Source organism: Myotis yumanensis, unplaced genomic scaffold, assembly GCF_028538775.1.
Source record: "Myotis yumanensis isolate MYYU_CA2020_CCGP unplaced genomic scaffold, mMyoYum1.0.hap1 SCAF_10, whole genome shotgun sequence".
NCBI classification, from domain to species: domain Eukaryota; kingdom Metazoa; phylum Chordata; class Mammalia; order Chiroptera; family Vespertilionidae; genus Myotis; species Myotis yumanensis.
This window is the reverse complement of record NW_027223761.1, coordinates 4,433,857-4,456,475: the sequence shown is the minus strand read 5'-3', so window position 1 is coordinate 4,456,475 and position 22,619 is coordinate 4,433,857. Positions and strand designations below refer to the sequence as shown.

Below are 22,619 nucleotides of genomic sequence, written 5' to 3'. Positions count from 1 at the left end.
GAAAGGGGACGCACCGCCCAGGGGGCCGGGCTCGGAGGGCGGGCGTGGTCCCATGGAGTGGCCGGGGTTAGGGGTGCGGGGCCTTAAGGAGGGAGCCGGACGGGAAGGCTGAGAATCACTTTATTGCACGCGTTTTGGGTCGGGGGAAGTCCCGAGAGGGAACACACAGCAGGCTCCGTCCGGGTGAGAGGCTCAGGGGGGCATGATTCCTGGGCCTGGGGGAGGCTCGGGTGGTGGCTGCAGCTGCTGCCTCTGCTGTTGCTGCTGCCGGAGCCTGGCTCTGTTGGCCCTGCAGGAGAGAGCACCAGGGCGGTTGGCACAGGGATCCTAGAGGGTGGTCCAGGACAGTGAAGCGAGGGCAGGGTAGAGCAGGGACAGACCTGGCTCTGGCCCGAGTGTCATTGTAGATGGTTGTGATGATCCGATCCTTTTCATCCATGAAGCTACGGTGCATCTGCTCCAGCTTCCTGCAAGGGGGTTACAATGAACTCTGGGTCCCCCAAACCCTCCTGTCCCCCACTCTAGGGTGTCAGCGATTTCTATCTGTGGGAACCTCAGCCTAACTGCCTGTGCTAGGTGAGGAGAGCAGTACAGAGTAGCCAGGCTTGTCCAGGGTCCAGTGGCGACCCAGGTCCCTGGCTATCGGGCCGAATGTGGTGACCGCAGCACTGAACGTCAGGGTGGTCCTCCAAGAGCTTGGAAAGGGCTGTGTGTCTAACGCCATCACTGAGCTAGGCCGGCTGTCAGTGGGCGCTGCCTCTGTGGCCAGTGCTGTAGAACCTGTGTCACGGCATGCATGAGAGAGGCGGGGAGACAGCTGACTGCCAAACAAGTGAGGAGAGCCGCTGGTGAGGCAGTTACAGTGCATTTCTTTCTTGTGCATGATTTTGGTTGGCTCCACCACTCCCTGGTAGTTGGCACCAAAGATTTACATGCAAATGATAAAAAACAAAATAAACTGAAATGACGTGAGCCCTTAGTGAAAAGCTGCCTTTGCTAAGGAAAAAGAGGCTCCGGAGACCTCTACTTCATACAGTTCTTAGCTTGAGAGACACAAGAGAGGTGTGGGTGGCTGACCCTCTGCCCGCCCCTCCGGGAAAGGCGGGAGCACCTGAAGGCAACATAGTGCAGGCCCATGCCTGCCAGCATGATCAGGAGGCAGTACCCCAGCACCCGCTGGTTGTGTCTATACTGCTGCCGCCTCGACTCTGGTCTCTGAGGCCTCACACCGTGAAACTGGGCCCAGTATTGTGCGTTGGGGGGTTCCCAGGAGCTGCTGGGAAGGAGAAAAAGAGACAGTGTGGGAAGAGGCTCCCCAGGAGATTTGGAGGAGAAGAAGCGAATTGCAAAATATTGTACCTATGTGCCTGATGAGCAGACCTGGGAGGGGCGGCGGCTCCTGGAGGCTTTGGGGGAGTTGCTGAGCGGAGCTGTTGGTCATAGTTCCGGCGGCTTTGCTCCCGGCTGAGTACTTGGTATGCTTCACTCAGCTCCACAAAGCGGCTGTGCAGGGCTGGGTTCCCGGGGTCCCGGTCAGGGTGCAGCTGAGGTGAAGCAGGACTCCCCTCATCTCCCTTCCCATGCTCCTCCTCAGGACCCATCTCGATAACATCCACCCACAAGGGCTCAAATCATTCCCAGAGGCCCTGTCTGGACAGTGACCTTAGCTCTCAGGCCCTCAGGCTGGCCACCCCACCAGAAAGCCCGGATCAGGAAGCACTCCACCTCCCTCCCCACCTGCTGCCTACCTCGCACTAGATGCCCTGGCCCGAGCAGGCAGGTCAAGAAAAACAAGCCCAGCTCATCAGACAGGACCCCTGGCTTTCCTCACACCCTGCCCGACCTCTGGCACTTTCCCCTCCCTGTGCACGCTGAGGGAAGGTGGTGCCAGCCAGAGCGAGCCCCTCAGCTCCATTCCTGAGAATGTGAAGTGTGCCCCATCTGGCTCAGAATTCCCCTCCCACCTCCCTGCCTAGGACCACTGGTACCTCTTTGGACTTGGAGAAGAAAGCTCGTTTAACTTCTTCGGTGCTGGCACCAGGATGTACCCCCAGCAGCTCATAGTAGTTTCTGGGACCAGATCTGTGGAGAGAGGCCACAACCTGTAGGGGCTAAGGCAACACAGAAGATACCTCTTCCTTACCCATCCCAGCCCCGCACGGCACACCCTTCAACTCAGCAACCAGGAGCTGAGGGGCTGAAGCAGGTGCCGAGGGGGACCCATCTCCCACCCAAGTACTAACCAGGTCCAACCCTGCTTAGCTTCCGAGATCAGGCTCGATCAGGGTGGTATGGCCGGAGAGGGGAGACCTATCTCCAAACAACCCCTCCTGTCGAGTGTTTGGGGGATGGTGCAGATCAGACCAGAGGCGCCTCAACATGTGGTCCTCAGGCTCCTTGTGTCAGAAACTCCCGAAATGCTTGTTTAAAAAAAGGTTCCAGAGCAGGACCCAGGAATCTGCATTTTTTGTTTCCAAAAACCCACTCCCCCCCGCGGGTTGGAATCAGCGATGCTCCACACCCACAGGGGTTGTGGAAAGAGCATTGGGTTTGGCTTGGGCCCAAACGCCACATCTGCCGCATAACTCTCCCTGAACCACCTGGGCGGGCGTCCCTTCATCTAATGATGGTTCTCAACCTTCTGGCCCTTTAAATACAGTTCCTCATGTTGTGACCCAACCATAAAATTATTTTCGTTGCTACTTCGTAACTGTAATGTTGCTACTGTTATGAATCATAATGTAAATATCTGATATGCAGGATGGTCTTAGGCGACCCCTGTGAAAGGGTCGTTCGACCGCCAAAGGGGTCGCGACCCACAGGTTGAGAACCGCTGATTCTAATCCTCAGCGGTGCCCGCGGCAGGGAAGGTGCGGGTCCCCGAGACGAGGCTGGGAGGCACCTGATGATCCTAACGATCTCAGCACCTGGGGCCTCAACAAACACCACCGGAACCTCGGGAAGGCACCGGCCCCCGGCGACCGACTCACCGCTGCCGGGCGGCCTCTGCGAACAGCCGGGTGGGAGGGCTGCGGGGCCACAGCCGACAAAGGCACGGGGGCAGCAGGGGCAGCATGGCGGCGGGAGGACAGCTGATGGAAGGAGGCCACAAGGAGAGTGCATGGGGACCAGACTGCGAGCACCCCGGGGGCGGGGGGACGGGGCCCGGCCCCCATCACCGGCGAAGGAAAGCTGGAGCAGGCCCGGAGGACCCAGGCGCAGGTGGGGCCTCCTTGCTCCAGCCCAGACCCCAGCGCCCGGGACCTGTCCTGCCCAGAACCCGGCCCTTCCCCACACTGGCCTCGACGTCTGGACAGCCAGCCGCGAGCTCGGAGACCCCCCTGCCCAACCCGGGAGCCTGGGGGGCGGGCGAAGGAGGAGCCACGCCGAGCCCCGCCTCCGCAGTACTCACGGTCGCCGCCATTTTCTGCGCCGACTTAGGCCCCACCCCACGCCCTCATTGGCTTAGATGCCCAGGCCACGCCCACCACGCCGGAAGGGCGATGGGGCCCTGCCCCCGTAACCCATTGGCCTGTGACGCCTCAGGCCCGCCCCCGGAGGGCGGAGCCTGGGACACACTGAGAGGTGCGGGCAACGACCCGGAAGCGGGCGGCACCGAACTGACACTCAGGGAGGCTCTCGGCCCAGCTGCCGTCGCTCTGTCGCACGAACATGGCCGTCACGCCGCTTTGCAGGGAAGCACTTTTCACAGAGCAGTTTCCACCCCATAGTCGACCCGGACCCTCGGCCCTCAACCCAGCTGGCAGAGGGCAGAACTGAGGCTGGGCTTTCTTTTTTATTTTTATTTTTAATTTTTTATTTATTTTTTAAAAAATATATTTTATTGATTTTTTACAGAGAGGAAGGGAGAAAGATAGAGAGCTAGAAACATCGATGAGAGAGAAACATCGATCAGCCGCCTCCCGCACATCTCCCACTGGGGATGTGCCCGAAACCCAGGCACATGCCCCCGACCGGAATCGAACCTGGGACCCCTCAGTCCGCAGGCCGACGCTCTATCCACTGAGCCAAACCGGTTTCGGCTGGGCTTTCTTTTTTCCACATCACTTGTCCTGTCTCTCACCCACCCAGGCTCCCCCAGCGGCCCCTCTCCGCCTCGTGGAAACAGCATATGTCAACGGAATCCAAGAATAAAGTCCTTTATTGTCCTTGGAGCTAGCTGTGCGGTAGGGCTGCGGACCCGAGGGCGACTCAGGTGGGGTGCCCCTGGCCCCGGTTGTAGAGGAAGATGGCGCCTTTGGCGGAGGGGCAGAGCTCGGCCCACATTTCAGTCTCCTGCAGCCTCCTCACCCTCTGCGGGGAGACAGATGCAGACGTCTAGCTGTCAGGGCTCTTGCAGGAGCTGTGCCCAGAGTCCCTGAGCCTCAGAGCCCTCTGCACCGTACAGCCCCCATTGAGACATGTGAAGAGGCCGAACAGGTCCCTGGCCCCCTCCCGTGGGCTTCGGGCATCCCCATGAGGCCTGTGGCTCTGGAGAAAAGCTCTGAGAGATTTGGGAGCCCCGTCTGACCTCCCCACTGCCCCCACAGACATGCATCCCCAGGCCTCTGCAAGTCCCAACCCCAGCTCCTAGGCCAAGCCAGACGTTGCCACCTCGCACCTGTGTCTCCACAAAGATAATGCCTGTGGACTCGTGGGCCTCCGGCCCCCCACTCGTGTAGTGCTTCCTCACCTGCTCAGAAGTCAGGCTGCACCTGGGTAAGACATGGGCATGGCCTGCTGGGTGCCCAGTCCCAGGAGGGTCCCTGTGGAGCCCCAGCTGCCTCAGCCATGCCCCTCAACCCACACCACCTAACCCAGGACCCAGGACCCTGTCCCCCAGAGCTCACTCACTGGACGTAGAACTCGGCACTGGCACGGCCCGCACTGGTCTCATTGCGTGCGATGCCCAGTAACAGCGGTTGGCTCAGGGTGAGCAGTGGCAGGTTCACCTGGGGCCAGGGCCCACCTGTCAGTGCTCACTGCCCACAGCCCTGCCCCTCTCCGTGGAGACACGCATGCATTACCCTCGTGTAGCGTTTTACAGATGGGAAAACCAGACCAGAGATTAAATAATTTGCCCAGAGTCCCCAAGGAAAACCGGTCAATCAGCTTCCAGTTACTTCTCTTTTCAGCAAACCTGGGTGGCGTGGGCAAGACCTTTATCGTGTTCCCATGGTAAAGAGAAAGAACTTGAGAGGCACAGAAATGAGGGCTAGGATTCCACTCCAGCGCGCCCAACTGCAGAGCCAAGTTCCTCCCTCAACGTCTCATGCCTGCAGACCCTCCCACCAGCCCAGACCCAGGTTGATTCTGGCATGTTCCACCACCTCCCTCCCAGCCCCCACCCCGTCCTGGCCACCCTCACTCACCTCATCACTTATCTCCTGGAGGACACTGGAGAAGAGCTCACGCACCACCAGCTCCCCCGGGAGGTCCTTGTGCAGGGGGCTGTTGCCAGGGCACAGGGCCTGGGAGAGATGAGGCTCAGCTCCTGCCCCCACGTCTTCCAGCCCTGCCTCCCCCGATACTCCCGGCCCCGAGGGCCTGTCTGTGTGCGTGTAAGAGTGCTGGTGGCCCCTCACCCAGCCCTCCTTTTCCAGGTGGACAACCAGAGTCCTGCTGGGTCCTAGCCCCCATCCCCTCGCTCCTCACAGATCTGGGGAAGGGTCCGTGAGGAGGCTGAAGGGTGGCCTTGAGTAGAGACCTTCACAAGTACCAGGCCAACTCCTCCTCTGAGGGATGAGGAAACAACGCTGAGCTGTCTGGGTCTTGGTGCCTTTGCACCCAGCCGCCATGGCGTCTCACCTGAGGCTCAGGGTGCCCGCCGGGCACGTCCACCAGCCCAGGGGCTTCAGCCACCCGCTGAGAGCGGCGCAGGAAGACCAGAAAGTCATCGGCGGTGGCCAGGGCGGCACCCACCCCCAGGGGGTCTGCCAGGTAGGCTTGCTTGTTACCCCAGTCGGCAGCCCCCTGCTGCCGCAGCCAGGCAGCTGAGCTGGCCCAGTTGGTGCCCAGGAAGTCTCGGTAGGAAGTCAGGCCCAGGTGCAGGAGCAGCTGTGGCCCCTGCGAGCCAGCGGGCGCCAGGGACGCAGAGTGCAGGCGGAACTTGGGAGCATCAAACAGCCAGGGCTGGGCCTGGAGCCGACTCGCCCAGGCAGCAGCGATGGCTCTGTCCCCTCCTGGCAGTGGGCGACGGTCGTAGGCCGGGCTCAGCTCAGCCCGAACTTGATCCTCGGGCAGCCCGCCCGGGGGGCACTGCAGCAGCAGAGACACCTCGGGGTCCATGGTCTGGACAGGGCAGCTCTGGGTAAGGTCACAGTTTGCACCCCCCTGGGCAGTAAAGTGTCTTATCATCCAGCAGGCACCCGAGACTCCAGCTGCCAGACGTCCCAGGGACTCCCGGGCACCCCTACCACCCGAGGCCCTGGGTCCAGTCCCCCCTAATGCCCACGTCTCCCAAACCCAGGGGTCAGGGACCCCTCACAGGGTGCAGAAGCTCCAGCCTCCAGCGGGAACTCACCGCCACTTCGGCCCGCAGTCCCCGCCCCTTTCCCCCAAGCGGAAGTGCCCGCCCCTCCCGCCCTGGCTTCTCATTGGCCAGCTTCGGGGCTCGGAGCCCGCGGGGCGGCCGCTCCGCCTGGGGAGTCGGTGAGCTTGCTCGTCCGTCTGGCCCTCCCGCATCTTCCGCCCCGGGATCCAGGATCCGGGATCCGGAATCCAGGACGCCGGCCCCCGCCTCCCCGGGCCCGAGCCTGACCCGCGAGCCCGGAGCGCGGGGCTCGGCTCACCTGGGCCCCGTGGCTGACAGTGTGACCTGGGCAGGTGTTGCCTGCTGGGCCTCGGTGTCCTGCCTGCACCAGGGGTTGGAGTGGGACGGGAATCAATGCGCTGAATATGCCCCGTCCCAGCTCTCCCGTCCCGAGGCTGTGGCTTTCTGGGCCGGTTGGAGTCATGCGAGGTCCTTAACAGTCCCCATTTGCCACTGCGCCCCCAGGTTTTGGCCATGAACTCTGGAGAGAGGAAGCTGGAAGCAGCAGGGCCCAGAGGCAGAAGGGCTCGCAGACCCCGGGATCAGGTGCGCCCCTGCCACTCTCACTCCCCATGCCCGGTGGAAGGGGGCGGTAAGGGATCTGAGCCCTGGCTCCCTGGGACATGCCGGTGGGGGCCTGGGGACCGGGGGCATACTGTTCTCTGGAGAGCACGGGGACTCCTCTTCCTCTGGTCTCCCCCGGGGCAGGGCACTCAGAGTTCCGGGTGGGCAGCAGGACAGGCTCGCCACGGGGACCAGGAGCCACCTCTGAACCCTTACAGGACCGAGACGTGCAGCTGTCCAAGGCTCTGTCCTATGCCCTGCGCCACGGGGCCCTGAAGCTGGGGCTGCCCATGGGGGCCGGTAAGTGAGGGTCTTGGAGGCTGCGGTAGAGAGGGCTCCAGCGCAGGGAGCAGGGCCAGCCTGCCTGTGACTGCTCTCCCCCAGGGCTCCCTCCACAGCACCATAGGGCACGCAGGCCGCATCCCTCCATTTACCCGGAAGACCCAGGGCCCAATATCATTTCTGGGGCAAAGGGGGAGGAGCCTCTCTTACAGCCAAGCCTGTGACCCAAAAACATCCCAGAGGTGGGCACAGGGTGGGGGGATGGCGGGGCAAGTGAGGCTTATTGAGTACCACTTTGAGTCAAGTACTGTGCTAAAGGAGTCACTTTATCTTTTTAAAAATATATTTTTATTGATTTCAGAGAGGAAGGGAGAGGGAGAGAGAGATAGAAACATCAATGATGAGAGAGAATCATGGATTGGCTGCCTCCTGCACATCCCGCACTGGGCATCGAGCCCGCAACCCAAGCATGTGCCTTGACTGGAATTGAACCCAGGACCCTTCAGTCCGCAGGCCGGCGCTCTATCCACTGAGCCACAGCAGCCAGGACAGGGTCACTTTGTCTTTGTGACCCTCTATGAGGCAGATGCTATTCCCTTGAACCCTTGTGATCCCCAAGCCCAGGCTCTGCTCTGGTTGTGTCTCCCCTGTTAGCTCTGGCTCAGGCCCGAGCAAGTTCAACTCCTGAGCTCCCCATCTGTCTGCAGGCGGCTTCGTGCCCCTTGGCGCCCTCCTGCAGCTGCCCCAGTTCCGCAGCTTCTCAGCGGAAGATGTGCAGCGTGTGGTGGACACCAATGGGAAGCAGCGGTTCGCCCTGCAGCCAGGGGACCCCAGCACCGGCCCTCTCATCCGGGCCAATCAGGGTCACTCCCTGCAGGTGGGGCTAACGGGACAAGTGGGAGAGCCAGGTGGGACCCCTGCCTGTGAGGGGGTCTCACTGCTGTCCATCCCCCCACCCGTGCCAGGTACCTGAGTTGGAGCTGATGCCCCTGGAGACCCCGCAGGACCTGCCCCCGATGCTGGTCCATGGCACATTCTGGCAGCACTGGCCCTCCATCCGGCTCCAGGGCCTGTCCTGCCGTGGAAGGACACACATCCACTTGGCCACAGGACTGCCTGGGGACCCTGGTGTCATCAGTGGTCAGTATTCCCGCCCCCAGCTACTCCCACCCTCTCTCTCCTCCCAGGTCCCTCCAGAGGTCCAAAGCCACCCATACCCTGTATGCGGCAGTACCCCCTTTTCCTCACTGAGTCCAGGACCCCAGCCTGCCCGTGTTTGATAACTGCACCCCCAGATGCCCCAGACCCCAGCTCTAGTTGTCCCTACAGGCATGCGGCCAAACTGCCAAGTGGCCGTGTTCATCAATGGGCCCCTGGCCCTGGCAGGTGAGTGCGGATGTAGCAGGGACTGCCCTGGGCCTTCAGAGAGGGCCTGAGTCACAGCTCTGGCTCTGTCTGCAGATGGAATCCCCTTCTTCCGCTCTGCGAACGGGGTGATCCTGACTCCCGGAAACACTGATGGCTTCCTGCTTCCCAAGTACTTCAAGGAGGCCCTGCAGCTACGGCCTACCCGTGAGAACCTCCACTCCACCCTGTTCTTTGTGTCTGAAGCCTGTGTCCTCTGCCAACCCCAGGCTGACTTAGGTCTCCCTTTCTCTAACCAAGTCCTCTCTATCTCAGGAAAACCCCTCTCCTTGGCTGGTGATGAAGAGACAGAGTGTCAGAGTGGCCCCCAGCACAGCTCCAGAGGAAGAAGGATGAGCCAACAATAAAATATTTATTAAAAAAGAAATGTAAAAAGATTTAAAAAAATCCTCCAGTTTGGAACCATCAGTTATTATCCTGTGGCTACAGCTAGCCTTCCTGTGGGCTCAGGGACTACAACTAGGCCAGGGTGCTGCTCCCGGCCACTCAAACGAGGGAAGGGTGATGCTGCAGAGCTCAGGACCGCCCTCCCCAGCCGGGGGGATGCAGAATCTGGCCCAGCCGGGTCCCTGGTCTGCACAAAGCCAGTGACAGTGCGGATGTGCCCAGCTCGGTGCGTGGAGAGGGTGTGGGCAGTGAGTCCCAGCGAGTGTGGGCTTAGGAGTGGCCGTGGCGGTGGTGAGTGGTACAGGGCAGTAAGACGGGCCTCAGAAGGCCTCGTGGCCGCCTGTGAGCTGCAGGAAGAGGTCCTCGTCCAGCTCCTCTCCTCGGGCCCGCTCCCGCGTTGACAGGAAAATGTAGCCCCCTATGTACTCGTGCACAATACGGCAGCTGGCAGACACGCAGCTGAAAGCCACGTTGATGTGTTCGTCAAACTCGATGGCCACCTGCAGGGCGGGCAGTCGGAGGGGCTGGCGGGGTGGGATAGGGAGCACCCCGGCCCTGCCCTGCTGGGTCTGGCCCGGCCCCTCCCCCCCCGCCCCCTCACACGGGCCCACCTGCCGGATGTCCCAGTTGACATTCCACTGGCGCATGTTGCTGAAGCGCCAGGTCTTGACCACGTCGCCCACGGCCAGGTCGATGCGGATCAGTCGGTTGTTGGCAATGCCCAGGATCTCATCTTTCCTGCTGCCCTTGAACCTGGTCCCCAGGAGGACAGATGTGAGCAAGGGCCCCACCCCGCGGCCCGGCACCTGCCCAGACAGCCTGGTGCAGTGCTCAGGAGTGGGTTGTGCAAGGAAGTCATTTAGGTTCTCTGGGCCTCAAGTTCCTCATCTGGAAAGTGGGAGTTAACCAATGTGATAATTATAACATTTAGCAGCGTCAGCAAATACTATGCCTTTAAATAACTTTTTGCCCGGCTGGCGTGGCTCAGTGGTTGAGCTTCAAACTATGAACCAGGAAGTCAGGGCATATACCCAGTAGGAGGCGTGCAGGAGGCAGCCGATCAATGAAGCATCATCATTGATGCTTCTCTCTCCTCCCTTCATCTCTGAAATCAATAAAAAATATTTATTTACGCCAAAACCGGTTTGGCTCAGTGGATAGAGCGTCGGCCTGTGGACTGAAAGGTCCCGGGTTCGATTCCGGTCAAGGGCATGTACCTGGGTTGCAGGCACATCCCCCGTGGGAGATGTGCAGGAAGCAGCTGGTCAATGTTTCTCTCCCATCGGTGTTTCTAACTATCTCTCTCCCTTCCTCTCTGTAAAAAATCAATAAAATATATTTAAAAAAAATATTTATTTACATAAGTAACTTTTTTGTACCATCTGTTGCCTCGAGCATATCTTCGCAGGCTTGGAAACGGGCAGGGGGCACTCCCTGTCCCAGCAGCCACGCTGGCCCGTCCCACAGACCAGCTCCCAGCGGTCGGGAGAGGGAAGGGTCCGCGGCAGAGCCGGGATGGAGCTGGTCTCCTGTTCTCCTGGCCTGCTCTCTCTCTGTGTTTGCTGTGGGGGTGCAGGATGGGTGGGGCCCAGGGGTGCCCTCAGTCAGCTCTGCCCATAGAGACCAGGAAGGGAGGTTCAGGGTGAGGGTGGAGAGGACCGGCTGGGGCTCTTACTTGACGATGAAGTAGGAGATACCAAAGTCAGGCAGGGACTGCCAGGCCTGGATGAAGCGCAGCTGGGCCTCGGACAGGGGGAGCTGGGCCACGTTCTGGTGGGCTTCCAGGATCCGGGGGGTGAGCTGTGGGGCCACACTGGTGAGGGGCACCCAACGTCCCCGTGGCTCCCTGCCTGCCCCCACCAGCTGAGCTAGGGCAGGGGCAGTGCCCACTGTGGGCCCCCAGAGTGCACCCTCTCACCACTCATCACCTATGAGCTGAGCCAGGCCCGGAGGTGGACGTGGGCAGCTGGACCGTGCCCCGCCCCGCCCCCCTGTCCCCCCCCCCCCCCCCCCCCCCGTCTCCTCTGGGAGGGGACCAGCGCACTGTCTCAGGGACGCGGGGGGAGAGGAATGAGTGAGCACATGGCTTTGCAGGGGAAGGCTCGGTGGAGGTCCAGGGGCCGAGGTGGCCAGGTAAACGCTGTGGCCATTCCCACCACCCACGCCCTCGGGCACCTGTTTGGCCTTGAACTTGCGCTGGAAGCGGGGGGCGACCAGGCCGTATGGGTTGAGGCCCTCCGCGGAGGCGTCCGGGCCCTGGGGTTGGCTGCCTGGGCCCCCGGTGCCCGCCCGCTGCAGGCTGAGGAAGGCCAGGATGCCCTGCACCTCGCTGGCGTAGCTGCTGTCCGCCATGGTGCGGCCCTTGGAGGCCAGTCGGCAGCCGGCCATCCAGCAGGCGTACTGCTGCTCCTGGGGAGGGAGGAGGGGCTGGTCAGGGCCTGGCCGGGCTCTGGGTCAGCCCGCTGCCCTCCCTCCCGCCTCAGCCTGGCCCTGGGCCCTGCCGGCCCTCACATCCTGGCACCGCAGGTAGAGCTCACTCATGCCCTCAGGGGAGGGCACCAGGAGTTTGATGCAGAATTTCTGGCCAGAGACGTTGACATCAGGGACCACCTCACAGCCTGGAGGGAGAAGAAGGGCCGGGTTAGAAGGCCGGAGAGGGGGACCCAGCCGGAGAGGCCCCGCACAGGGCGTCCTCCCTGGCACTGGGAGGAACAGGGGATGCACCCCCACCCCCGGGCCAGCCCCTCACTCACCCTTGAGGTTGAGCTGCTGAATGGGGTCCCCCGGGGCTTCGTCCTGGCTCTTGTAGTAGGACAGCGTGGTCTCCTTGAACACCACCCAGTGCTGGCGGTACCCTTTCAGGGTCAGCTTCCGGGGCCTGAGGGGGAGGCGGGGTCAGAGGCCACCTTCCTCCTCTCTCCACGCTGCCCCCCGCCCCCCGCGGGGCTGCCAACTCTGCCCCCCACTCACCGCAAGATGCGGAGATGGTCCTTCAGCTCCGGGATGGCAGTGAGGCTGTCCTGGGGAGGAGAGGAGTCAGCGGGCCTGGCTCCGGGCCTGACCTTGCCCCTGACCCCGCCCTGACCGAGCCCCTCTCACCAGCACATCCGTGCGCGCTGAGCCCTCCAGCTTCACCTCCAGGTTGCTCAGGGCTGCATCGAGGTCGTCCAGCCCCGGGTCTGCGCCCGCGGGCTCACTCACCTCCCCGCTCTGCGACAGCTTGTTGATGTGGTACTGGGAGGGGCACATGGCCAGAGCGGGCTCAGTGGGCAGCCCATCCGCCCAGCCCGGCCCTGAGCTGGGCTTCCCTGGAGATGGGGCCCCCACCTGGAGGACCCTTCCTGCCCCGGGCCTGGCCTGCACCCCTGCCACCCCGGGCCCCGGCCGCCTGGCACCTGCAGGGCTGCGAACACCATCATCTCCTCCTCGGTGCAGTCAATCTCCTCCAGCAGCAGGTCCCACCGCGCCTGCTCGTACAGCTGGGTCAGCCGCACCGGGTCTGTCTGCAGCCGTGGGGGGGCGGGAGGGGGTGGGTTGGTCAGGTGTCAAGTGCCCTGAGTACCCTGTGCCCAGCCCCTGGAGCCTCAGCCCTCAGCCCTGCCCTCGGTGCTGTGGCAGCTCGCTGGGTGCCCCCACGTGGGCAGACGATCCCAACCCCAGCCTCACAGCTTGCCTGCCCCCTCGGCCCAGGTGACTGGCACCTTTTCCCCTCGGAACCTTTCCTGAGAGCAGAAGGGGGACCAAGTAAACCAATCAATAAATAGGTAAAGTGATCCAAGACTGTGATAAGAACTATAAACAAAACAGCTGCAAACAAGAAAAGAAAAGACAAGAAAAGAAAAGAAAAGAAAAGAGCTGCCAAGGGTTGGCTCAGTCACGCCCCCATTGGGAGGCGTGCAAGAGGCAGCCGATCAATGTTTCTCATTGATGTTTCTCTCTCTCTCCCTCTCCCTGCCTCTCTCTCTAAAAAATAAATAAAAACATTAAAAAAAGATGTTAATTGTACAAGAAATATAAATCAGAGTATATTAAAATTAGGAACTTTACCAAAATAAGCCATTAATGTGCTCGCTTTGGCAGCTCATATATAAAATTAACCATTAGGAGAATGAAAAGGCAGAGCACAGAGTGGAGAAATATATTCATATTGATCGTCAAGGTGCTCATACACCAAATACATAAAGAACTACAAAGCAGTATGAAAAAGACAGGGAAGTCAACATAAAAATTGGGGGAAAAACTTGAACAGAAATTTCACAGAAGAGGATTTCCAAGTGGTTAAGGGCCAAATGAAAAAAGGCTCAGCTTGATGAGTCCTCAGGGAAATGTAAATGAAAGCCACATAAAAAGCAGGTCCCTGGTTGTTTGGGGTCAGGTGTGGGGGGAGGAATGGCTACAAGTGGGCACTAGAGAACCTTGTGGGTGACGGAAGTGTTCTAAAATTGGACTGTGGTGACAGTTACTAAAAATAACCCAACTGAATGCTTACAATGGGTGCCTTTTATGGTACCCAGACAGCGCCCAGACAAGCATATCTCAGTAAAGCTGTTTTGAAAAACATATAAATAAAAACCAAGATGAGGGACCTTTGCGCACCTACCAGAATGGCCACAGTGGAGAAGACAGGAGATGCCTTGTGCTGGGGAGGCTGTGCAACCACCCGGCTGAGGGGTGTCAGTTGGTACAACCACTTTGGAAAGCTGTTTACCTACCACAGTGTCTGCCCTGGGACCCAGCAATTCCGCTCGGGGTATGCGCCCTACAGAAATGTGTACCTGGCCCTGGCCGGGTAGCTCAGTTGGTTAGAGCATCATCCCCATACACCAAGGTTGCAGGTTCAATCCCCAGTCAGGGCTCATACAAGAGGCAACCAATGAATGCATCAATAAGTGGAACGATTCCCTCTCTCTCTAAAATCAATCAATATATAACTTTTAAAAAAAAAGTTAACTTCCCCATTTCTTAAAGAAAAGAAATGTGTACCTATGTTCACCAAAAGATATATGAAATGTCATAGCATCCGTGTTCTTTTTGTTTAATATATATTTTTTTATTGGTTTCAGAGAGGAAGGGAGAGGGAGACAGAAACTTCAGTGATGAGACAGAGTCATTGATCGGCTGCCTCCTGCACACCCCCTACTGGGGATCGAGCCCACAACCCAGGCCTGTGCCCTTGACCAGAATCAAACTGGGGACCCTTCAGTCTGCAGGCTGACGCTCTATCCACTGAGCCAAACCAGCTAAAGCTGTTGCTGTTTTACACACCTACCAGGACTATTTAACTCTTTAAGCCATCCTATATTACTTTAACAAAAATTTAATTTAAAAGACACACAAAAAGAACAACGAAGACCAAATGGATTTTAGATATTAGGCAACAGACCACATGGAGCAGCGATCCCTGAAAAGGGGAAAAAGGGGACTCCTCTGATCGCCCCACCCGACCTCCTGGAGAGTTTCTAGGAGGCACAGGGAGGAGGCCCCACACGCAGCTCAGCATCACCCCTGAGCAAGGAGACGTAGCTGAGAACCAGGGGGTCCGAGGCAGCCAGAGTCACAGGACAGAGAACTGGAGAGGAGACAGTGCCTGCACTGAGAGAGCCTGGGGTCAGCAGAGAGCTCCTCTGGAGTCCTGCTTGAGAACCGATGAGAGTATGTGTGTAAGGTAATGACCCGCGGCTGGAGGGAGAAACTTCTGGAAGCAGCCGGGGAACATTTCTCAGCCCTCACGTAGGGTGGGCACATCCACATTCCTAACAGCCAGGCGGAGAACTCGCGTCATCCATGGCGCGTCAGATGCTCAGAAGCCGTTCCCTTTGTGGGGGAAGTTAGCCCTGGATTAAAGGCTGCTCTGGTCCTGTCATTTCATTAATAGTCAAGCCTTGGAAGGACCAAACGGCTCCCAAACATCTTCACTTCCTCCCCAAACAAATTGTATGAATATTGAAAGGGCTGCCCTGGCTGGTTTGGCTCACTGGACGGAGCGTCGATGAGATGTTCGAACATGGGTTGTGATGGTCGCACAACTCTGTGAATAGACCGAAAGCCATTGGCCTGTACACTTCAAATGGACAAATTATATGATATGTAGGAGTTATTTCTCAGTGCAGCCTCGTCATCACCACGGCAACAAGTCTGACCATGTAGTGTGGGCTTTGGCATGTGGAGAAGCGAAAGGCGATACCAGGAGGGAAAGGGAAGTATCCTGTTGTGAGGTTCTCAGACTCTGTGTGAAGCAGTAATATTACTAGATAGTAATAGTATATGTGTGCTAGTCCCAGCCGGGTTGGCTCAGTGGACAGAGCCTTGGCCTTCGAACTGAAGGGTCCCGGGTTCGATTCTGGTCAAGGGCACATGCCTGGGTTGTAGGCTCGATCGCCAGCGTGGGGCGTGCAGGATTCAGCTGATCAATGATTCTCTCTCATCATTGATGTTTCTACCTCTCTCTCCCTTTCCCTTCCTCTCTGAAATCAATAAAAATATTTTTAAAAATAGTATCTGTGTGCTATAACCCCTAAAACAATGGCTGAAAAAAAAAGCATAGCTAATAAGCGACTATAATAGAGATAAAATGGAATATGAAAATTACTCAATCCAAGAGGGCGGGAGAGGCAAGAGAAGGAGATAAGCAAGTCCCCAGGGGGGGAAGGGGCTGGGAGAGAGGAGATGGTGAGGGTGGAAGGAACGGGGTGGGGGGAGGGTGGAGAGGGTGGGAGAGAAGCACCGAGGCCACAGTGGGCAGAGCCAGATGGGCTGGGCCTCGGGGAATGGCAGCTGGGACCAGAGGCAGCCCAGCAGCCTTTGGCCGGTCCCAGGCGCGAGGTGACCGAACGTGTGTTGGCAAGTTCATTCCTGAGCTGTGTGGAGGTGGGAGGCCCTGGGAGGCCTGGAGAGAGTGATGGCTGGACAAAGAGACAAGAGAAGAGGGGGTGGCTTGGGCTTCAGTTCGAGGGAGGATCGGCAGGACACCTGAGGAACGGTGGGAAGGCGGCGGGGGGTGGCGGGGGCCCAGAGTCCCGCTGCCCGCAGGGCCGGAGGGGCCTATGCAGGTACCTGAGCAGAGGTGGCCACTTGGACATGCGAGTCTAGAGCTCGGGGGAGAGAAGTCGGGGTGGCTATAGAGAGCACACAGACGACACTTAAATCTGTAAGACTGGGGATTCCTGGAAGAAGGGGTGAGAGGAGGAGGCAGGGATGGAGCCGGGGGCTCACCAACTCCCAGCAGCCGCAGAGGAGGGAAGGGTGGCTGAGGAGCCGGCAGGGCAGCGGGAGACACGGCGCTTGGGGGTCACGAGTGGCTGAGAAACACGTGGGCAGGAAGTGAGCAGCGGACAGACAGACAGATAGACGAGGCAGGTCACCTCAGCAGGTGCTCTCCCGGGCGGAGGGGACGGCAGACACCAGGACAGATTTGGACAAGGAGAAGGGGACCAGCGAGCACCCAGGAAAGGCGAGGAAACAGCAGACAGATTCCAGGGAGAAGGGATACGCAACCCCAAGGCTCTGCAGACAGCGGCCCTGGTTAGAAGTTCTTCAGTGATGGGGACAGAGAAGTGGGTGGAGGGAGTGCCTGTGGGCCTTGCAGGGGGACGCATGGCGCCTGGGGGTGGCCAGTGGCGACAGGAGCCAGGAGGAGACAGGCGCACTGGCACGGCCGCAGCGCTGCCTCCTCCAGGAGGCCTTCCTGGAGCCCAAGCAGGCTACCCAGGCGCACACACCACTGTCTACACGGATGTGGGGTCATTATCTCCCCGATGCCCTCGCATCCGCCCAGGCCCAGAGTTCATGAACGGGTGTGGATGGACAAATGGACAGAGAGACAGACGCTGAGAAGTCTCTGAGACCCCTGACCCTAGGTCCCCAGGTCTCACTGACCCAGCCCCGCTCCCCCGGCCCCGGCCCACCTTGGGATCCAGGTCGAAGAAGCTGTAGTACTTGAAGCGCAGCCAGAGCGTGTCCCCGGCCTTGATGCCCTGCTGCATGAGGCACCGCGACGAGTCCAGCCACCTGGCGGCGAGGCAGAGGTCAGGGCTGAGCTCCAGACAGCGCTGGGGTGGGTGGGGGCTGGGCAGGGGCTTGGGGGCGAGCACACACATATAGGAAAGGCCTGGGAACAGGAGGCATGGATCTGGGGTGAGCAGGACACAGAGGGTGGGAGCCCGGGGAGTTGGGGGCACCACAGGGACGTGGCCCAGGAGCAGCCGGCAGGAGGGGCACCTGCTGTGCAGCTGGGTCTTGTCCAGCAGGGAGCTGGGCCGAGGCAGGCGCTGCAGCAGGAGGGGGTCGGGCGGCGGCTGAGGCCGGCTCAGCATGTGGTAGCAGGCCTCCGTCTGGGCGCTGTCTGAGAAGTGGGCTGGCATTCCCCGGAACAACGCAGGTGCCATGCCTGGAGGGCAGGTGGGGGGTCAACCAGGCCCGGCCCCCCGTCCTGGGCCTCCTGGGCCCACCCCCTGCACCCCCCTGGCCCCCCCAGTTGGTGCTCACCCCCAGCCAGGACGACCTTGGTCAAGTCATAGACCTCCTCCTCCGGCTCCTTCTCCTTCTTCTTCTTCTCCTTCTTCTCAGGAGCCCGGAGCAGGGACAGCTCTTCAGGGTGCCGGATGCCTGCGGGAGCTGGGGCCTCAGCGGGGACCAGGCTCCCCCCCCCCCCCCCCGTGGCCTCCTGCCCCCTCCCCACATGGGCACTGTGGGGCAGGCCAGCCCTGCAGGCAGGATGGGGACCAGGGTGGCAAGGACAACATGACAGTAGCTGGGCCTGTAAAGGGAGGGGACCAGCCCCCTTGCAGGACCCTTGCAGGGGGACAGGGGGGATGGAGACTCACTGAGGAGGCGGCAGATGGCGGCCACAGCCTGGAAGAGGGGCTGGGAGAAGCTGGCTCGGAGGCGCAGAGCTCGGCGATTGGGCAGCCGCAGGAGGATGGGCCGGTGCTGGGGCCCGAAGAAGAGGCGGGCGTCGGCCAGGATGCCGTACTTATCCAGCGTCCAGTGGGTCTGCAGCAGCCACTGCTTCTTCTGCTCCCACCAGATGGCGTGGTCCGACCAGTCCTGCTTGCGATCTGCGGCCCGGGAAGCAGGGGCGGGTGAACATCAGTCTGGAAAGCCTGCCCCCAGCACTGGGCACAGCCTGGGATTCAGAGGCCTGAGGCGATGTGCCCTCCCCTGCCCAGGCCCAGGGCAGGGCCAGGCTGTCAGTCCCACCTCCACAACCCGCCCTCCTGCAGGACCTCAGTGCCGACCACCACAGGAGGCTGGCCCCCTGCCTCCGCCCACCCCCACCCGAGGGACCTGCCAAACGTCAGCCCTTGCCCGACAGTCCCTGGTGTGGTGCCCTCCGCCTCCAGGAGAGTCCGGCGGCCGGCCGTATGGCGGCCTGTAGTGCTCCAGGAGTCCCCCCAGCCCCCCCCCCCCCCCCCCGCCCCGCCCCGGCCTAGGAGCCCAGGTCAGAGCGCCCCTGCCTGACCTCGGCTGGCCTCCCTCCTCCCTGCTGGGGCCCCTCTCCGGACTCAGGAGGAGGCTTCTCCTGTGAGCCCCCTGCCAGGCTGGGGGCAACCTCTCAAGCCCAGGCCCCACGCTGGCTCCCGTGCTGCCCCGTACTCAGCGGCCGCCACACTCCAGGAGGCCAGGGGCTGGCGCAGCCCGCTCAGTGAAGCGCGAGGAGTGGCTGAGGCCCTAGGTCAGTGGTCGGCAAACTCATTAGTCAACAGAGCCAAATATCAACAGTACAACGATTGAAATTTCTTTTGAGAACCAAATTTTTTAAACTATAGAGGTAGGTACATTGTTATTAACTTAATTAGGGTACTCCTAAGCTGGCCTTTGCTAAAAATGTCCTCAAACTGATTGAGGTACGTTCGCTGAGGTCGAACCCTTCCAACTCTCCCATCCACACTCGTCTTGGATACTTTTCAGATAGACGAGTGAGTGTGGATGGGAGAGTTGGAAGGGGTCGACCTCAGCGAACGTACCTCAAAACAATGTACCTCCCCCCGTGCTGCGTATCCCGTGGCCCGACCGATCGACACCCCCCACTTCTTCTAACGCCACTTCTTCAAAATAGATTCGTGCAGGCCGAAAACCGACTTCTGCGCATGGGCCACGAAGTTTCAATCACACTGTACGTGCCCACACGTGGAAGAACCACACTCAAGGGGCCAAAGAGCCGCATGTGGCTCGCGAGCCGCGGTTTGCCGACCACTGGCCTAGGGGATGAGCAGGGACAGGAGGGTGGGCATAACGTCCCCATTTCAAGGACTCGGAGCTGAAGGACTGCCTCAGGGAGCCCTGCAGTGGGTGGAAGGAGTGGCTTCTGTCTGTCTGTCTCCCTGTGTAGGCCTCTGGCGTTGCTATGTGCTGTGCCCGGAGACCAATCAAGTCTTCACTGCTCAGCCCTGGCTGCCCCCACCCTGCCTGCTGCCGGCTCCTGAGGGACCCCCTGTTCCCAACTTTTGCTTCCACAGCCTCCTTGGGCCCTGCCTTCTAGAAGCGCCCGCACACCTCAGCCTTTTGGCCGAGCTGTCCTGGGGCCCTGGCCTGTCCCGCTGACCTCCCTCCTAGGAGGCACGTGGTCGGTTGGCTGGGTCTGAGGAGGCCCATGCACCCCACCCGCAGGCCACATGGCCCCCGGCTGGGCGATCACAGGCCTGCCGTCCAGCCCTGGCTATCGGGGTGTGCCTACCGCCCTCCAGGAAGGGCAGTGCGCACCCCAGCAGGGAAAGGTGATGGATGTCACTGCCCTGCTCCTTTCAATGGCTGAGACCACAGACTGCTCTGCTGCAACTTCCTGTGGGGGCAGGGCCTTCCCACCCAGGCTGGGCCGTCACCAGCCTGTGAGGGCTTCCGCCTGGGGAGGAGATGTGGGAGCAGAGCCCTGCGGGCTCCCTCAGACCCCCCAGGGTGACCCTCCCTCAGCCCAGGCCAGGCCCCTAGAAGTGGAGGAATGGAGGATGAGGCCGGGCCTGCTCCTCCGGGACTTAGCAGAACCAGCTGGAGTGGGAGGGAGCGAGCGAGGGAGGGAAGACAGTGGGAGAGGGGAAGTGGGGGAAATGTCTTTTTTGGAACCAAATGATTAAGCTGGTGCCTGAGTCACTGTGACACCGTTATCTGTCGAGGGCTGTGCAGTGGGGCGCAGGGGAGCCACCCGCGGCGCTGAGGTCAGCACAGGGCCGGGCACTCACTGATCTCCTCCACGGTCTTGAGGAGTACCCCGCCGATGTGCGACTCCCCCGTGACCCGGAGGGTGACCGACTCAGCCTCAGGGTCCTCCTCTCCCACAAACACCCGCAGCTCCCAGGAAGAGTCGATGTAGTCCCCGGTGGCCGTCTTCATGCCCGCCATGGCTGCGGTGGCTCTGCAGCGGGTGGGGAGGAAGCAAAGTGGGCAAGGCGCTGGGCCTGGTAAGCTGCCTGAGATCAAGTTGAAGAGGCCCCACGGTGCCCTGGACAGGGGTGTGTGTGTGTGTGTGTGTGTGTGTGTAAGCCGCAGGCCAGTACACCACGGCAACGGCGAGACATGGAGTGCTGAGTCGTTCCAGGCAAACCTCAGACCTTCTCGTCATCACCATGGTTATCTGCAAGGACCCTCGGAGACCATGTTGTCCAACCCACTCCCATCTTACAGGTGGGAAGATTGAGGCCCAGTAAAGAGTAAGAAGGGGCTCACTCAAGAGCACCCCGCTTGATGGCAGAGCTGGCACAACCTCCATCTGCTTTCCCAGTTCACACTCACCCCAAGCCCACACGGGCAAGCTGCCACCCTGGAGATGGTTGTGAAGCCAGGTCAGAGAATAATTCCAATCCTGGCCCAAAGGTGAGATCCGCACATCCCAGCCCAGCCCGCCTCTCCAGGAAAGTGCGGGCTGCGGCCTGGACAAGGCCATGGGGCCGGGGCTGTGGGAGGAGGGCGGGGAGGAGAAGGGCCCATCTTACCTTGCCTGCAACGGGCTGGGGCTGCAGGCGGAGCGTTGGAGTGTGAGCCAGTCCTGGCCTCAGCCCGCACACCTGCAGACGGCTGGGTGCCTCCTTCTCCTCCGCTTTCTCTTTGGAGCTTCCTTCAGAGGGCAGCCCTGGCCTCTTACGCAGGGCGGGCTCAGCCCCTCCCCAGGGCGGGCTGGTGGCTCTGGGTTCAGGAAGCAAACTGCCAGCTACTGCTGAGGGCTACAGGGTGGCCCCACCTTGGCTCCGAGTGAGCACAGGAAGCAAGCGAGGAGTGAGGCTGGTGGACCCAACACCACAAAAGGGTCCCCTCTCGGGGAGGGCTGCTCGGTTCAAGAGAAGCCATCAATTTGTGCTCATGGCCAGGCCCCCTGTTGGAAGGGCCCCAGCTTGTCCTGCCTGCAAGGGGCTGGGGCTGCAGGCGGCGGGTTGGAGTGTGAGCCAGTCCTGGACTCAGCCCGAACACCTGCCGGCGACTGGGTGCCTCCTTCTCCACCCCGTTCTCTTTGGCGCTTCCTTCAGAGGGCGGGTGCCTTTGGGCCATGAAACACCACCGGGTGCCAAGGAGAGGCATGGAAGTGAAAGGATTGGATCCAGTTTAGGGTTTGGCGGGTCAAGTCAGCCCAAGACTCAATGTCCCTTATCACCACAAGGGCCCTTGAAGAAGGCCTGGGGGAAAACAATGTCCTTGTCTTTCCTGTCCCCAGTAAGGGCCTCTATTTCCAAACTTGTCCATCTTAGAGCTGCTCTGGGAAACAGCTGAACAGACTGGCCCATCACTCACAACCTCCCTGCCCCAGGTGCTCCCCTCCCACCCCAGTACCCGGAGGCTCACTCCTGTCAAGCTCCTCCCCAAAGGTGACCTCAGGGTCCCTGTAGCCCAACCTCTTCCTGCCCAGCCTTGCACTGGGATGGGAGCTTTGGGAGAGCCGTGCTGTGCTGCCCGAACTTGGCCTTTCCAATTTAGGGCTGGAGGGAACTGAACCTGCAGAGACAGTGGCACCGAAGATGCAGACTCCCTGAGGATAGGCTTTCTGAGCTGCCACCCAGGTGGGGAGGGGCCGTGGGGACTCCCAGGGGAAAGCCATTTTATGCAAAGTCAAGGCAGCAGGAAGTACAGCCAGCTGCTGGCCTCAGCGGTTCCTAGCCCAGAAAGCTACTCTTGGAGCAAAAGAGGAAGTTTTACTCCTGCCCCAGAAGCAGTCTCAGTCCAAGAGAGTTTTAGAAATAGTCTGTTGTGACCATGGACAGTATAACTAAAACCTACTACTTTAAGCCCAGTTGAGAGCAGTGAGCTATTTTTTAAAAATATATTTTTATTGATTTCAGAGAGGGAGAAGGAGAGCTAGAAACATCAATGAGAGAGAATCTTTGAATGGCTGCCTCCTGCACACCCCCTACTGGGGATCAAGCCCACAACCTGGGCATGTGACCTGATTGGGAATTGAACTGGGACCTCCTGGTTTATAAGTTGATGCTCAACCACTGAGCCACGCCAG

The 22,619-nt window shown here is 60.3% G+C and overlaps 4 protein-coding genes across 9 annotated transcripts; 1 reads left to right on the top strand and 3 right to left on the bottom strand.

The window, feature by feature from the left end:
- Nucleotides 1–102: 102 nt before the first annotated feature.
- Nucleotides 103–3,438, bottom strand: DNAJC4 (DnaJ heat shock protein family (Hsp40) member C4). Of its 4 annotated transcripts, XM_070427365.1 has the most exons (7): nt 3,413–3,438; nt 2,991–3,092; nt 1,989–2,082; nt 1,360–1,544; nt 1,112–1,276; nt 381–467; nt 103–289 (listed from the first exon to the last, which is right to left on the bottom strand). In XM_070427365.1, the coding sequence occupies exons 2-7, from the start codon at nt 3,074–3,076 to the stop codon at nt 193–195; spliced, it is 714 nt and encodes a 237-aa protein (XP_070283466.1). In that variant the 5' UTR covers nt 3,077–3,092; nt 3,413–3,438; the 3' UTR covers nt 103–192. The 4 variants fall into 4 exon arrangements, with proteins under 4 accessions (XP_070283466.1, XP_070283469.1, XP_070283470.1 ...); XM_070427368.1 differs by lacking the exon at nt 3,413–3,438 and having other exon boundaries at nt 1,381–1,544; nt 2,991–3,365; XM_070427369.1 differs by lacking the exon at nt 3,413–3,438 and having other exon boundaries at nt 1,112–1,273; nt 1,381–1,544; nt 2,991–3,365.
- Nucleotides 3,439–4,144: 706 nt separating this feature from the next.
- Nucleotides 4,145–6,551, bottom strand: NUDT22 (nudix hydrolase 22). Its single transcript, XM_070426424.1, has 5 exons — nt 5,809–6,551; nt 5,373–5,471; nt 4,855–4,952; nt 4,622–4,715; nt 4,145–4,314 (listed from the first exon to the last, which is right to left on the bottom strand). Exons 1-5 carry the CDS (start codon nt 6,355–6,357, stop codon nt 4,213–4,215), a joined length of 942 nt encoding a protein of 313 aa, XP_070282525.1. The 5' UTR covers nt 6,358–6,551; the 3' UTR covers nt 4,145–4,212.
- A 68-nt stretch (nt 6,552–6,619) lies between these two features.
- TRPT1 (tRNA phosphotransferase 1) lies at nt 6,620–9,190 on the top strand. Of its 2 annotated transcripts, none has more exons than XM_070427363.1 (8): nt 6,620–6,651; nt 6,998–7,078; nt 7,315–7,396; nt 8,086–8,255; nt 8,344–8,518; nt 8,708–8,764; nt 8,840–8,950; nt 9,059–9,190. In XM_070427363.1, exons 2-8 carry the CDS (start codon nt 7,007–7,009, stop codon nt 9,148–9,150), a joined length of 759 nt encoding a protein of 252 aa, XP_070283464.1. In that variant the 5' UTR covers nt 6,620–6,651; nt 6,998–7,006; the 3' UTR covers nt 9,151–9,190. The 2 variants fall into 2 exon arrangements, with proteins under 2 accessions (XP_070283464.1, XP_070283463.1); XM_070427362.1 differs by lacking the exon at nt 6,620–6,651 and adding an exon at nt 6,666–6,825.
- On the bottom strand, nt 9,137–21,256 carry FERMT3 (FERM domain containing kindlin 3). Of its 2 annotated transcripts, XM_070427360.1 has the most exons (15): nt 21,115–21,256; nt 20,365–20,537; nt 18,013–18,246; nt 17,675–17,794; nt 17,408–17,576; nt 17,095–17,197; nt 12,586–12,693; nt 12,290–12,424; nt 12,161–12,210; nt 11,944–12,068; nt 11,702–11,808; nt 11,366–11,599; nt 10,866–10,990; nt 9,802–9,943; nt 9,137–9,690 (listed from the first exon to the last, which is right to left on the bottom strand). In XM_070427360.1, the coding sequence occupies exons 2-15, from the start codon at nt 20,522–20,524 to the stop codon at nt 9,511–9,513; spliced, it is 1,992 nt and encodes a 663-aa protein (XP_070283461.1). In that variant the 5' UTR covers nt 20,525–20,537; nt 21,115–21,256; the 3' UTR covers nt 9,137–9,510. The 2 variants fall into 2 exon arrangements, with proteins under 2 accessions (XP_070283461.1, XP_070283462.1); XM_070427361.1 differs by lacking the exons at nt 20,365–20,537; nt 21,115–21,256 and adding an exon at nt 19,892–19,996.
- Between the last annotated feature and the right edge of the window lie 1,363 nt (nt 21,257–22,619).